Source organism: Canis lupus, chromosome 11 (assembly GCF_011100685.1).
Source record: "Canis lupus familiaris isolate Mischka breed German Shepherd chromosome 11, alternate assembly UU_Cfam_GSD_1.0, whole genome shotgun sequence".
In the NCBI taxonomy this organism is placed as follows: Eukaryota; Metazoa; Chordata; class Mammalia; order Carnivora; family Canidae; genus Canis; species Canis lupus.
This window is the reverse complement of record NC_049232.1, coordinates 22,910,950-22,926,989: the sequence shown is the minus strand read 5'-3', so window position 1 is coordinate 22,926,989 and position 16,040 is coordinate 22,910,950. Positions and strand designations below refer to the sequence as shown.

At 36.9% G+C, this 16,040-nt stretch overlaps 1 protein-coding gene across 2 annotated transcripts in view; it reads right to left on the bottom strand.

Annotated features, from left to right (window-relative positions):
• Window positions 1–5,362: 5,362 nt before the first annotated feature.
• DDX46 (DEAD-box helicase 46) overlaps window positions 5,363–16,040 on the bottom strand; it is a 73,106-nt gene continuing 62,428 nt past the window's right edge. The window contains exons 21-23 of one of the 2 annotated variants that reach the window (XM_038552199.1): window positions 15,728–15,872; window positions 8,933–9,006; window positions 5,363–7,173 (exon numbers count right to left, since the gene is read on the bottom strand). In XM_038552199.1, coding sequence (XP_038408127.1) covers window positions 7,126–7,173; window positions 8,933–9,006; window positions 15,728–15,872 — 267 coding nt within the window. In that variant the 3' untranslated portion in view covers window positions 5,363–7,125. The remainder of the gene's footprint in view (window positions 7,174–8,932; window positions 9,007–15,727; window positions 15,873–16,040) is intronic. The other variant, XM_038552198.1, reaches the window with a different exon arrangement.

The window sequence follows — 16,040 nt, the reverse complement described above, 5'->3', positions numbered from 1 at the left end:
TCTTAGCACTGATTTCTGCCTTGAGCACAGCATTTGTCCAGGCACTGCTGCCAGTAGGAAAGACATGAGGAGCAACAGGAAAACAAAACCAAATACAGTACAGGCCAGTCCCGGGGCACCTGGTTGGCTCAGTGGTGGAGCGTCTGCCTTTGGCTCAGGTCATGATCGCGAGGTTCTGGGATGGAGTCCCGCATCAGGTTTTGGCAGGGGACCTGTTTGTCTCTCTGCCTCTGTCTCTCATGAATAAATAAATAAAACCTTTCAAAACAAAACAAAAAAACCCTAGCCTGTTCATTTTCTGGCAGGCAGTTTCCTAACAAGATTTTAAATAATCTGATTCATTACTTCCATAAAATACTACAAAATGGGACTGATTATACCATACTGTGATATACAGAAGGAAAATGTAGAAGACAGCTAAAATATATACACGGATGTGAGGACATGTTAAAGAGCCTTCCAAAAAAACATTAAAATTGGTTTTCTCTACTCAAGTCCTCTTTTTTATTCTTGAAGTGGAATTTGAGAATGCACTGTAACACTTCCATACTATGACTATTCCAGATCCGTAACTCTGTATTTTTCTCTGAAATGGGATTTGTACATAAAACCATTTTATTTTATTTTATTTTTTTTTTAATTTTTATTTATTTATGATAGTCACAGAGAAAGAGAGAGAGAGGCGGAGACATAGGCAGAGGGAGAAGCAGGCTCCATGCACCAGGAGCCCGATATGGGATTCGATCCCGGGTCTCCAGGATCGCGCCCTGGGCCAAAGGCAGGCGCTAAAGCGTTGCGCCACCCAGGGATCCCATAAAACCATTTTAGAAACAGAAACTTTTGGGGCACCTGGGTAGCTTTGTGGTTGAGTGTCTGCCTTTGGCTCAGATTGTGATCCTGAGATCCTGGGATAGAGTCCCACATCAGGCTTCCTGCAGGGAGCCTGCTTCTTCCTCTGCCTGTGTCTCTGCCTCTCTGTCTTTCATAGATAAATAAAATCATAAAAAAAAAAAAAACAAAAAAAAACAAAAACTTTTGTCCTAATAAGGTCAAATGATTTGCTGGCCCAGTGGAGAGGTAGCCAGAATAACAGATGAAGTCAGACATCCTGGGTTTGAATGCCTCTCTGCCATTTGTCTCCTGTGGTTCCTTGGGCAAGTCATTGCTCTTTCCAGAAGTTTCTGTATGTGTGAAATGAAGACAAAGTCCTCCTTGCAGGGATAAGAAATTAAATGAGCTAATGGGTAAAGACAGAGGTGGAATTAAATCCAGTTTTACCACTTAACTAACTATATGACTGGACAAGCAACTAATCAATTCAACATGTATTTACTGAATGCAAAGTCCTGAGGATACAGGACTAACATGGTCCCTGACCTCAGGGAGTTTACATTCTGGTGAGGCAGACAAAAAAATCAAGTTGATAGTTAGAATATAGTGTTAAATACAGTAATCTGTTGTTTTCTGAGAATCATCTCAGGTTGGCTTTAATGAGATACTATAGTACACGCAAAACATAAAGCTAGTCCTGAATGTCGAGTTTTTTTTCAAGAGCAGAGCCGTTTATTATCACTTTATGGGCAACAAGAGCACACTTTTAATATTTTTTTTAAATTTTTATTTATTTATGATAGTCACACAGAGAGAGAGAGAGAGAGAGGCAGAGACACAGGCAGAGGGAGAAGCAGGCTCCATGCACCGGGAGCCCGATGTGGGATTCGATCCCGGGTCTCCAGGATCGCGCCCTGGGCCAAAGGCAGGCGCCAAACCGCTGCGCCACCCAGGGATCCCCAAGAGCACACTTTTAAATGTCACACTCTTTGATTTATCAACCAACATTTCTTCCTCAGAAATGTATACCCAAGAAATATAATTTGGACTTGATCCAACATTCTTCATTTCTTCTCCAACAGCTTCAGCCTGGCTCAGGGCAGGCCAGATCAGATGGACAGACCACCAGCTACTAAGTTTTTGAATGATAAATGGTGATTGTACACATGCAAAAGAAAGGCTATAAAAGGAGTATTTGTCTAGAGCTGGGAGCTGGCTGCCTCTAAAGACCTTTGAACTGAGGCAACAAGTATTCCTAAACACTTTCACTTGAACTGAAAGACATAGAAAAAATGAATCTCACTTTCTAGATTTAGTTTATCAGTAGCCATGGACTGTCCTTGCTAGGTATACAGCTTATAGCAATACTGAAAGTAACAGCAATGCTGAAAGACAGCATAAAGAAACCCAAACCCACTGTAATGATAATAGTACTGACACTTTCTGGATGCTTACCATATGCCAGGCCCTATCTTTACATGCTTTAAAAGCAAACATTTTAAATAAAGCATTTAAGCAACCTGCCTAAGGTTGTTCAAGTATCCCCAATATAGAAAAATTTATTTAAAATTATGTGCATAAACTATTTTACCACTATTGTAACCAATATATTTAAACACAGTATGTCATAAAACAACATATTATAAAAGCTACTGAAAAAAATTTAAAGGATGGGGTGCCTGGGTAGCTCAGTCACGGGGACTGGCTCTTGATCTCAGGATCCCGGGATCAGCTCTGCACTCATTGGGGAGTTGGCTTGAGGATTCTCCTCCCTTTCCCTCTGCCCCTCCCACACCTACCTCACAGGAGCTCTCTCGCCTTCTCAAATAAGTATCTTAAAGGATGAGATTTAAAAAGTAACATAAATAGGGCAGCCCAGGTGGCTTAGTGGTTTAGTGCCGCCTTCAGCCCAGGGCGTGATCCTGGAGACCTGGGATCGAGTCCCACATCAGGCTCCCTGCATGGGGCCTGCTTCTCCCTCTGCCTATGTCTCTGCTTCTCTCTCTCTCTCTCTGTCTCTCATGAATAAATAAATAAAATCTTTTTAAAAAAGTAACATAAATAGCTCTAGTATATTTTTCCTGCTTTCCAAATGGCTTGCTACACATGTGCCCCACTTTGGAGACCACTGAGGTAGATCGCAGGCAGTCAAAACCCAGGAACGAAAGAAAGTAATTAGTTTTCAAACTTGAACGTGCATCACAGAATCATAAAGACCCCAGGACACCCTTAAATAAAGGAACCTGTGTTCTCTTTGAAGCTCCTAGGCATTCACTCCTCTGCTCTTTCCATCAAGCTTTCCAAATTGGTAACTTGGGCCCTGGGCCGACTTGGGAAATAGAAAGGACTCTTTTTGCAAAAGTCAACAGTATAGTTCTGGGGGTCTCAGCTTCCAGAAGACTTCCACAGGCAAAAGCACAGAGAGAAAATACTGCCTTCAAAGATCCTTGAACTGCTGGACCCAGGGACCTAATAGATTACTAGGAATTCAGAAATAAAGGCTATGGACACTTTAAATCCAAGGCTGCTGAGTACTAAGAAGAGTTGACAGACTATTAATCTATCTACTACCAAGTGCCAAGTTAAAATGATACGCTTTTTCTATGGACAAAGCCCATTTTTCATACTGAATCTTCACATATTCTTTATTCCATAATAGCTAGAACTGTGAAAAGAGTCTAATATTCAAAACATGGACTATCAGGTATTTCCATATATCAAAAATGGTTAGGAATTTTTTTCATTCCGAAACTCTAGCTTCTACAGTGATTGTAATAATATCTGAAAGGATAACACTGAGCTCCAGATTTCCAAAGGGTTGTTAAAACTTTATTTTTTTATTCCACTTTTTTTCCCTCCCAAGGTAATGCAAAGCTAGAATTTCTTTTTAAAGGCTAGAGCTTCAAAATCATGAACAACTATAAGCCGAAGCCGTATTAGGAAAAGAATAAGGTCAAGAAAAATAATCAAAAGTAAATTCCTTGGGGCGTCTGGCTGGCTCAGTCAGTGGAGCATACAACTCTTGATCTTTGGGTTGTGAATTCAAGCCCCACACTGAGTGAAGAGATTATTTAAAAATAAAATCTTAAAAAGAGAAAAAAAAAATCCTCTCCAGTCATGTAAGATTTGATAGTATGCACTTACAAATACATAAATACCAGCTAAGCCAGAACGTACCATAAAGGTGAGATCACTGATTCTGCAGGGATTTTGCAAAGAAATTGTTTACAGTTTTTCTTCACATTTCTACTTGGATTCCTGCCTCAGGAAAAGTATACGTTGATATAGGAGGGAGGGGGAAAAAAAAAAAAAAAGACCTTCAAATACTTGCAATTGAGAACACTAGGGAATCTTTAACTAGGGAGGGAAATGTAGCCATCTTTAGCTCTAGAGAGCTTGCCTAACATTAAACAGTAAGCTGTTGATTATATTCCTAAGCCAAACAGCCCACTCAAGTGAGATTTTATTAAGGTTTTCTGAAGATTACATCACCTAAACTGAATAAAAAGCTAAGACATCCCCTCTACACATATTCATTTACTCTTTGTCTTTATATTTACACAGCCATCTTAAGCTTTTCATGCCAGAAGCAGAAGGCATAAAAAAATGCCAACCAATTCCAATTCTTAAATAAAACTATGTACCAAACTGTAAAGAACTAGTAGCTCCAGACTCAAATCTTAAGAGGAAGCATCTGATCTCAAGGATCACACTGGGCTAGTTACTTAGAACTCTTGCCTGCTATAAGAGCTTAGCATCCATCATCAATAAAACACCAAAAGAGAACCTTTTACTAAACCAAATGTAGCTTTTTGCCCTAGAATTCAAATGCCATTTTCCCCCTAGTTCCTATCTTAAGCACTATGTTATCTGTCATTAAAGAATCTTAGCTGGTTTAATGAAGAAAAGGAAGGCATCATAGGTTAAGCTAAATTACAATTTTGGAGTCTTTGCTTTCTAGCTTGTGATCCTTAAAGTGCTGATATGCTATTTAGAAGCAGATCTCACAACTGGCTTTATAGGATTTATAAATACCAGGTACTAAAGGGCTGGTTCTGCTCAAACAAACCAAACACTTCACATGTAGGGGCTGCCTGCCTCAGAGGAAGGACTGCAGTCTCTGGTGTACAGTGCTACTAGCTGACCACCATTTGTACACTGACAAAGCTAAGAAGAAATGAAACATATCAAATAATAAAGCATCTACAAGGACTTGGAAGGAACTTAGCCATCTTTGGTAAATTCTATACTTCCATTTTGTAAAATGAGTGCACTGTGGTGAAGTGCCAACTGTCACATGAACTATTATTTTACCTATAGCCTGTATTATGCCAAACACGAACATAATCTAAGACTACAAGCCTTCTTCAGAAAGATATTTTTGGATAGAACTGTAAATCTCAGTGGTAAGGTTGTTCAAATTTTTAAATAAAGATACGGAGAGTACAGTACTTCTCTCACATGCCTACCAATGTAAACCAAATTAGAGAAAACAGCATAAAACATTTCAGCAGAGATGATTTTAAGAAAGTGTAGGTTGAATTAACTTTATTTTATAAGGAATTTAGAAAACATGAGCAAATATTGATACTGCATTAAAAAAAGAAATTAGTCTGTACATCATTTAAATTTTAAAAATCAAAGAGTCAGTGTGAAACTAAAAAATGTAGTAACAGAGAAATGTGTTTCACTTCAGGACAAAATACTATCAGTGGTTTATTACAACTAGATATACAAACATAAAGATAGTAATGCTAAAATGATGTAAAACTCTGAATCTCAAAGTGATCCAGAGGCTGAAGGGAGCACCAATTGTCACCAATGTGAGACTGCCACATATTCTATCAAAAGAACCAAACTATCCAGACGTAATAAAAATAAGCAAATAAATAAACTGGGGGAAGGGGGAGAAAGGAACCCAAGATGCCTGCACTTTAGAGTAAATGGTTTATTTGGTTCTCTTGTTACTTGTGTTTTGTCTGTTTTCTTCTCCTAAGAAAGAAAGTAGATATGGAAGGGATCCAAAAGTATTTCCCAGTTATATTCATCTTAGTTTTTCAATAAGAATAACTATATTGAAGAAATAATGATTGATACCCCTTGTCATTTTAACCACTTATTGTACAATTAATATTTTGGTAAGCTTTATTTTTTTTTAAATTCTAAGAATATTCAGAAACTTTATCTCTTAATTTAAGAAATATCTATTTAATTCCTAGAAATTTTATTTTTTCAAGAAATGACAACAATACAAAGTTCTAATACACCAGCAGTCTTGAAAAGAATACTGGGTGATCCAATTATAACAATTTAAATTAGAATATTCAGGAAATATATCTGGGGGGGTCAAAGATATAATTTATGACTCCTTGTGAACTAGATTTCACCGAGATATGCTTTAAATCTAAGTCTACAACATAGGTACCATTATGCTTGAAAATTTTTAAGAAAGAAAGTTCATGACCTACTCAATAATCCTGGAGAAAATGTGGATTAAAATTAGCAGTGTATTTTTATGTACAGATGTATAAACAAACGCTTCAGAGGAGAGAGGAAACATTAATATTTATAGGCTACAAATCACTTTCTTTTAGGGAAGATTAAAAAAGAGTCAGTAGCTAGACACAGAGCTAGAGGTTGTGAGGGGAACCTAAAAGGAGTAAATACTAAAGCTCTTTGCAGTGTAAAGAAATGCAAAAACTCTTATACTACAAATCTTTAATTTTACAAAACCAAAAAGCAGTCCAACTATTGCCCATTTATGATGATTAAAATTGAAACAAAAACTGAAATATTTTGTAAAAATTCTATTATAACATTCTTATATCCAGTTCATATTGTTCCACTGAGTCAAGTACAATTTAAGCTCAAGGGGAGACACAAATTAGAGAATTTTACCTTTTTTTTGAGAAGATGATCAGAATTTCATTTCAAGAGGATAAGGTGAAGAGCTCCTTAGTGACTTGTGTACTTTATTACTGTCAATAGAAAGTCCAAATATTTCCATTTTTTTTAAACTTCTGGAATATTATCCAGATATTTAAAATATTGATATTTAAAGCTTACATTAAAGGATATCATACTCTGAAAACAGGCCTGTTTTAAATACAGTTTGATAATTCTGGTGGTACTTACTGAAAGAAGATTTCTTTAGCAAATACTGGTTTCATGTATTTAAAAAAATCAGCAAGACAGAATTTTAAAAATGTTAATATACAATACATTGTAAACTGGAGACAACAAATGCCACATGTGTCACAGGCCAGCACAGGTAAAAAGTTTTTTCCAGATGTTTTATAAGACTTTGTATCTTCCTTTATTTGTTGGTTGGTATGAATTTTGCTGCAACAGAAAAAAAAGATACATGGTCAGAAAAAGCAAAGGAAAAAAAAGGAATACATGTCAAATAAACTTCTTTTCCAAATGCCTAGCATTATCAGATATTTAGAACAGAAAATGTTAGTATTATTATACCAAGGAAGAAAAAACTCTTTAATAATCAATCATCTTTGTGTTCATGTGACTACTCTTGTACAATAGCTTTGAATCAATTAATGGTGGTGGCATCAAGGTTCTTTTTCTATCACTCCTTGGTGAGACAGTCTAAAAAGAACTTGATTAAAAGACTGTTTTTCAAAAGAAAAGGGGAAAAAAAAGGTTTTTCTTCTTCCTTTCTGTTTTGTGTATCTTTTATTCTTTAAACTTTTTATCCCCTCAAGGGAAGTTCCGTAAGGGGAATTTCTGAAGAAAAAACAAAAAAACCAAAAAACATTTGTAGAGAAAGGACAAAGCCTCCTTTCAAAGGGTCCTCACCCAAAACACATATTATAGGAAGTTTACAAGCTTCGACTGGCACTAAAGACACAGGGTTGGGGGCAACTGGGAGGCTCAGCTCAGTTGGTTAATCATCTGGATTCTTGATTTTGGCTCAGGTCATGATCTCAGGATTGTGGGATCAAGCCCCTCGGCAGGCTTCACACTCAGCTGGGAGTCTGCTTATCTCCCTCTGCCCCTTCCCTTGCTAGAGTGTACTCTCTCTCTCTAAGGTAAATAAATAAGCCTTTAAAAAAAAAAAAAGACACTGGAATATGTTCACTTTCTTTGGCATGGTGGTCTATAAAACAATGTCTTTTCCAAGTCATAACAACTTTGGAAAATTAGTTAGCAAAATTTATGTAAAGCTAACTATATCCACCTATAATTAGCAATTCTATTCCAAGCATATAACCAAGAAAAAAGCATACTTGTATGTACAAAGGAGACATGAAAGAATTCTCAGAAAAGAGACCCCTGGGTGGCTCAATTGGTTAAGCATCTGACTCTTGATTTTGGCTCATGCCGTGCTCTCAGGGTTGTGAGATCATGCCCCATTTCGTTCCATGCACAGCATGGAGTCAGCTTAAGACTATCTTTCCCTTTCCCTCTGCCCCTGTCACCGGCACCCTCTCTCGCTCTTAAATAAATAAATAAATCTTTTTTTTTTTTTTTTTTTTTAAAGAACGCTTATAGAAGTGTTACTCTTAAAAACAAAAAAGCAAAATAGCCCCAAAGTCAATACAAAAATTGTGGGTATATTCACAAATTAAATACTACACAGCTGTGAAAGACAATTAACTACTGCTACAAGCAACAATATGGAGTTCCTCCAAGTAATGCTGAGTCAAAGAAACTAGATACCACTGAGGGGGCACTTGACGGGATGAGCACTGGGTATTATTCTGTAAGTTGGCAAATTGAACACCAATAAAAAATAAATTTATTATAAAAAAAGAAAAAGAAACTAGATACAAAAGAGTATACAGTAATGTAGCTCACTTATATGGAGTTCAAAAATAGGTGCAACTAATCTACCAGGTTAAAAGTCAGAATACCATTACATTTGGGGGAAATGAACAGTGACAGGAAGAGCATGAGACAGGTTTTTGGAATGCTGGTATTGTACCATGTTTCTTGATCTGGGTAGTTATCACATCATGGTGCATCCTTTGTGAAAATTCATCAACCTGTATGTTTTAGAATTGTGTACTTTTTTGAATTTATATTATAGTTCAATAAAATATTTACTAAAACAAATAAATAAGTCCTTGAGGTTTTCACTCACCAGCCGAATCAGTTCTTCTTTTATAAGCCTGGTGATTTCTGCCTTTGCTTTCTGCACAGCCAGTTCATTGGCACCTGGTGAGTAAGAAGAAAACATTATTCGTATTACTAGAATTACACTGGATGTTTATCCATGTCATGGAGATCCAGTAGGAAATACTGTAGATGACTTTTAGAAACACTGTACTACCTGGCAAGATAGCCTTTCAGAACTTGGTAGAATGTCATCCACATTATTATTCCAATTACTTGTAGAGTTTCAAATGTAACCAGTGAGATCACATTACATGTAGTGTTAAGAATTCTTGGTATAGGGCACCTGGGTGGCATAGTCACTTAAGTGATCAACTCTTGTTTCGATTCAGGTCATGGTATCAGGGTCTTGAGATTGAGCCCTGCATCCTGCTCTAAGCTCAGGGTGGAGTCCACTTGAGATTCTCTCTCTCTCAAATAAATAAATAAATCTTAAAAAAAAAAAAAAAAAAGAGTTCTTGGTATGATTAAAAAGACCAAAGAAGGGATCCCTGGGTGGCGCAGTGGTTGAGTGCCTGCCTTTGGCCCAGGGCCTGATCCTGGAGACCCGGGATCAAGTCCCACGTCGGGCTACCTGCACGGAGCCTGCTTCTCCCTCTGCCTGTGTCTCTGCCTCTCCCCCTCTCTCTCTCTATGTCTATCATGAATAAATAAATAAAATCTTTAAAAAAAAAAAAAAAAAGACCAAAGAAAAGATGATTAGCACTTTGTCTAAAAGAGACTAAGAAAAAGTTGAAGAGAAATATAAACTCCTTGGGATGCTTGGGTGCCTGAGTGACTGAGTGTTTGTTTTTGGCTCAGGGCATGATCCCAGGTCCTGGGATTGAGTCCCACATCAGGCTCCCCAGAGGGAGCCTGCTTCTCCCTCTACCTATGTCTCTGCCTCTCTCCTTGTCTCTCATGAATAAATATAATCATAAAAATACATATATAAATTCCTTGGTTCATTTATTTAACAAATATTTATTGGGCATTTATTATATTCCTTAAGATGGAGAACTAGCCACATTGAAGAAGTTATGCCACGGAATATTTTGCAAAGGGAATCCCACGTGCAGCAGTACAAATTAATGAAAGGCATGCTTATGTGTGCCTGAGTGGCTCAGTCAGTTAAGTGTTTGCCTTTGGCTCAAGTCATGATTATCAGGGTCCTGGGATTGAGCCTGCATCAGGTCTCCCACTCAGCGGGAAGTCTGCTTCTCCCTCCCCTTCCCTACTTTCCCTTCTCCCTCTCATGCTCTCTCACTCTCAAATAAATAAATAAACCTTTAAAAGAAAAAAAAAAAGGCATGCTTAATTCCTGAAGAGAAGTATAGTGCGGTTGGAAAAGAGTGTAAAAGAACATTAGTAAGATAGCCAAGAGGATGAAGCATTCTGGACACATTCATCCATAGTTATTAAATTCAAGAAACATTAAGCACCTATCATATATGATACAGTGTTAGAGATTCATTATACAAAGAACTGATTCATGCTCTTTATGATCTTGCAGACTATGAGAAAAACAAACTTGTAAAGATATTACAACATAATGAGAAGATAGGAAATAGTCTGTTAGAATGACTTTTAAATATCACTCTTATAAAAACCTCTCCCTCACTTCTCTAGGCAGAGTTAAGTGACTAAGAGTTGAGAGATAAATAAAGTAATAAGGAAGATACCAAATCCAAAAACAGGTATTATCAGCAGTAATGCTGGATGAAATTCACTTCTGATATTGCTATAATTGAGGTGCTCATGTGACATCTAGTTGGAAATATCAGTAAGGCCAATGGAAATATGAACCAGAAGTAAAGGAGACATGGACACAAGAGAGAGCTATGAAGGGTGGTCGTGTGAAGGGATCTGAAGCCAAGGGACAAGGCCAGGGAGCAGGTGTAAGTCTAGGTAGGTAGCACACACACAAAATAATAATAAAAACAAAGAAATGAAAGTTTTTTAAAAAGGGAGGGCAGTTGGGTGGCTCAGTCGGTTAATTTTCCAACTTGATTTCGGCATGGATCATGATCTCAGGGTTATAAGACTGAGCCCCATGTCGGGTTCTGCGTTGGCGTGGAGTCTGCTTAAAATTCTCTCTCCCAAAAAAGTGAATAAACAAAATAAAAATAAAAACAATAGGTAGCACTGTGCACACATAAAAATGAAAGAGCTGGACCAATAGATTAGAAATTAAAGGATGAGGAGTGAAATGTTAAAGAATATAAGGAGAACGAGGGATGCAATGTAGAGAACTATATATTTATCATTCTATGTAAGAAAACCAAAAGAGGAAAACAAGCTACAAGCTACAAGAATTCCCCTTATTAGAGGTGAACGACCTTTTCTGACCCTAGAGAGAGGAAAGGGAGAAGGAGAGAAAGGGGAGGAGAAAGAAGAAACAGTTTAACAATAGGAAGGAAAGAGCTGGGAATATGGGTGAAGACATAGCAACATATCTAATCTAAATCCTACACCTCCACCAGCCAGCAACCACACATTCTAAAGCTGTGGGTGCTGGAAGAGAAGAGAGGTGGATGAAAGTAAACAAAAGAGTAGAATCAAGAGCAAAGCCAGACTAAAAATTACAAAGAAAATGAAATTCAGGAGGAAAATATGCTACACTTGGCATGAACTGGTGTGAAGCTTGCTGATATTCTGTGCTGTTTTAAAAAGAAAGAAAATGACACTCTCACCTAAATTCAAGTAGAAAAGTAATTTTCCTACTTAAGTTAGTGCCTGACCATTTGGACCAGTTTAAAGTTTTGACTTATAAAGCTTCTTTAGGTAATAGGTTACATATGTTTATAAGCTGCCATGGAAAAGAGGCATTTCCTTTCATTGGTCCTAAAACAACTCTGGCTGCTTTTAAGGGATTCTCCACTAGTAAAAAGAGAGGGTCACAAAACAGGCCATAAATTATACAGGATGGCTAGGCACATAAGTCCTTCCTGTTCTCCTTCCCGCTGCCTGGTGGGAGGCCTGAAACCGCTGAGCCACACAGAGCCTCCAAGGAGCCAGGCAGTAGGGTCCCTCCAATTACAGAACTAGAAACAGATGACACTAGGCTCCTTCCAACACCTGTTTTCATCCTATTAGAGTTCAGTTGATTTGGCTGGCGTTTCAAAAACTAAGAAAAAAAATCCTTTAAAAAACTAATCATCTATGAAAATCTCCAAGATTTGGATCATTTTAATTACTAATCTCCACTTTTTAGCATCACTATGGCTCTAGAATTCTAAAGATTCATTTTTGACAAGATTGTCTTGTTACAGAGGGGGAGAAAAAAGCTGGCTTAGATCATAAAAATTTGAGGTTATTTCCTAAGTACAAATTGACAATGGAAAGAAATGACCAGCATTCGAAGTGACTGCAAAAGTTAAGCAGAAGCTATGGGCTTCTCACTTCACTTGGCAGTAGAGGAGATAAGTTCTGATAAAATTATATGTAAGATGAACTCTGATATATTTATACTATACTAAACATAATTACCTTTAAATTCAAAAACTACATAAAGGATCCTTTTTCAAAGCAAACAATCATATCTCTCTCTGATTCAGCTCTTTGTAAGGCAGGCATTTAAAAAAGTATTGGCTTTGCTTAAATGACACCCATGATATTCAAGCCGAAAATAAAAGTATGATTGCATGTATACCAAGGGTTTTATCATCAGATTCCATTGGATGACACTGTGTCTCCATCCTGTACGTCCTCCTAAAGAACACTGGAATAGGAAAGACCTGTCCAGTTCCAAGCACAGAAAGATGTCAGCATAATTTTTTCTCCTTAAAGAACTAGGTGCCAGCAATCCCATTGTACTACATAATAAAGAAGAGTATCATATGATTTAGAAACACACAGTCATTGGCAGAATAAAAGTCTTTCAGGACACATAAAAAGATGCATTTAAAAACCTGACTTAAAAAAAAAAAAAAACTGACTTAAAGTCACAATCACAAACAAAAATAGACAATTTGCTCAGTTCCAGCTCTACATCTTTTGTATACCATTTAAAAATATACATAAATCTTAAATATGCATGAATTTTTAAATATCCATAAAATAATGGCAGAATGGGAATAAAATGGAACATACAAAGGGTACATCTGAATTTCCCCATTACTACAATTCATCATTAACCTAAGAAGTTCAATAGTGAGAGGGCATCAGTGAAAATGGCAGCCTAGAACTCCAAAAGCCTGATCTTTGACAAAAAGTGAATAAACTTGCAAAAACCTGAAATCAACTGTATGAGAACTATAAAAGCTAATCAAAAGTTTATAGCAATCAGGCAAAAACTAAAGAAAAAATAAAGAAGGAAAGAAGAAAGAAAAGAAAAAAGAAAAGAAAGGAAAAGAAAAGAAAAGGAAAAGAAAAAAAGATTAAAGGAAAAACAAAAACCATCCCAACCAGCAGAATCTTGGCAACAGCACTTTTCAGTGCTTTAACATACTCTGACCCCATCTCGCACTTTGGGGCAGCAAACAATTTCTACCTAGGGGTAGATGGGATACATTGCACATGTGTGTCTCTTCTTGTGTCTTTATGCTAAGATGCCACACAAAAACAACTGAGGTCACCAATTCAAAGGAAAGTGACTAAACAGGCACAGCACTAATCAATTTTTAGTCATGTCTGTGGGATTCCTTGTTTTGGCCTGGAAAGAATCAAATCCTAACACGTAAGTAAATCATCTGTAGATTATATTCAGTAAAGAACTTCCCTAAAATTATAAAGTCTTCACAAAATTAAATAAATGCCAAAATATAACAAGAACAAACTGTGTCACCAAGAGACAAATCTTATTTACAATACACTTTCAATGGATCTAAATACCTTCCAATGATCTTTCCAACCACAAACTTTAGAGGAAAACTATTCATTACAGTAGCCACTAGCCAAGCATGTGGCTACTTAAATTAATAAAAATTGGGGGTCCTGGCTGGCTGAGTCAGTGGAGCATGCAACTCTTGATCTTGCCATCAGGAGTTTGAGCCCCACGATGGATGTAGAAATTACTTTAAAAAAATAAAAAATGAATTCCTTTACAAAAATTTTAATTAATAAAAAATTAAATTTACAAATTTTAGTCACACTGGCCATATTTTGAGTGCTCCATAGCCATCATAGAGCATTCTCCTGGACAGTACAGCTCTAAATAGATCAAATAGAGGATATGCCTGTCAAATAATACTTTGTATTCTGAAGACAAGTGATTATAGGGCTTAATTAGATGTATTACTCAGAAAATTTATCAAGTGTTTAACCATTTGCTTTGGGAAGAGAACAGATGACAAAGTCACTACATTCCTATAACTCTAGTAGGGGGGACATAGACAAATAAAAATATACTACAATTTCTATGTGATGAGTACTGTGAAGAAAAACAAATAGGTAAAGAACTACAGAGTGGTGAAGAGGGATGAGGTAAGGCTTCTTTGTCAGAAGTGATGTATGCACCTTAAAGTAACTAGGCCAGTGCCTGAGGTAATACATGATATGAGAGCGGCTTCTCAGCAGCCATCAAAGCCATTTAAAGCACCATGTATGCAGACTTTGAATGTACAGAACACACAGAATCAACCTCTCCACAGCTCCAAAAACAGTATCCAAAAAATATTTAGTTCATTAAATAGATGAAGAGGATGTGGCTGGTCTACACTTTTAAGTCTATTACAAAGATATTCAGATTAAATATAAATGAAGGAAAGTCATTGATCTCAAATTGTCCTACTATGCAGGAGAATATTACATTAGGGGGAAAATCAAAAAGGAAACTGTTAAACTCATTCATGAATGTGTGAAATAAAGTTATAAAGCACATCTGATTGGGGTGCCTGGGTGGCTCAGTTATGTGTCTGACTCTTGGTTTAGGTTCAGGTCATAATCTCAGTCAGGGTCATAAAATCAAGCCCCATGTCAGGCTCCACACTCAGCAAGGAGTCTGCTTGAGTCTCTCTCCCTTTTCTGCTCCCTCTGCCACTTTCCCTACTTGTATACACTTTCTCACACACAGTCTCTAAGATAAATCTGGGGGGAAAAAAAGTGCAAATCTGATCAGTCTTAGATAATACATATCTCATACACTTTGTCTTATGGTATTATTTGTCCTCTCATTTTTTTAAAGATATGCAAGAACTTTTATGGGCATAATTTCACAGGGAATACTTGCTTGGATAAATATTCATTAAGTGAACTAATATACTGATTTCCTTTTTTTTTTTTTTTTTTTTTTTTTTACTGATTTACGTTCTAACCTAAACTCTGGCCAGAATATTCTTATTAGAATAATAAACAGGGATCCCTGGGTGGCACAGCGGTTTGGCGCCTGCCTTTGGCCCAGGGCGCGATCCTGGAGACCCGGGATCGAATCCCACGTCAGGCTCCCAGTGCATGGAGCCTGCTTCTCCCTCTGCCTATGTCTCTGCCTCTCTCTCTCTCTCTCTCTCTGTGTGTGTGTGACTATCATAAATAAATAAAAAAAAATTAAAAAAAAAAAAACCTTTTAGAATAATAAACATATTAGTCCTTAAAATACATGTTTTCTTTTAGAGTGATTTTCTAATGTGACTGAACTGTCAAGACTGAAAGAGTTCTATATAAAGATCATTCACCTTTCTATATATCCTGAATTTCTAAATAAAGACCTTAAATGATATATGGAACTATTTTCTTATACATGTTATTTTTATCCTCTCTAGAAATGACTTTACATTCTCTCCATTTCTATTACATCTGTATCAACTCTGACCTAATTCAAGGCGGCAACAGAACCAATAATACATACTTTCAATTGCCAAGTAAATTTTCCGCTCTCCTTCCTTTGGTTCTTTGCCAGGTGGGAAATACGTTCCTCTGATTGTAATTGCAGCTTCAGAATATTCACTGATTCTTTGCAGAGCTTCCTTAGAAGTAACTTTCCATCTAGCAGTCTATGAAAGAAAGGGTCGGGGGAAAAATCACTTTACAATAGAACAAATCCCTGGTGTACTGACAAAGAATAGGTTGGCTAAATAATATTCCGGTCAATATTAAGAATATAATTGACACCTTCACATAAAATCATTTAGATCCTAATGCACCTAGAATATATTCATAAA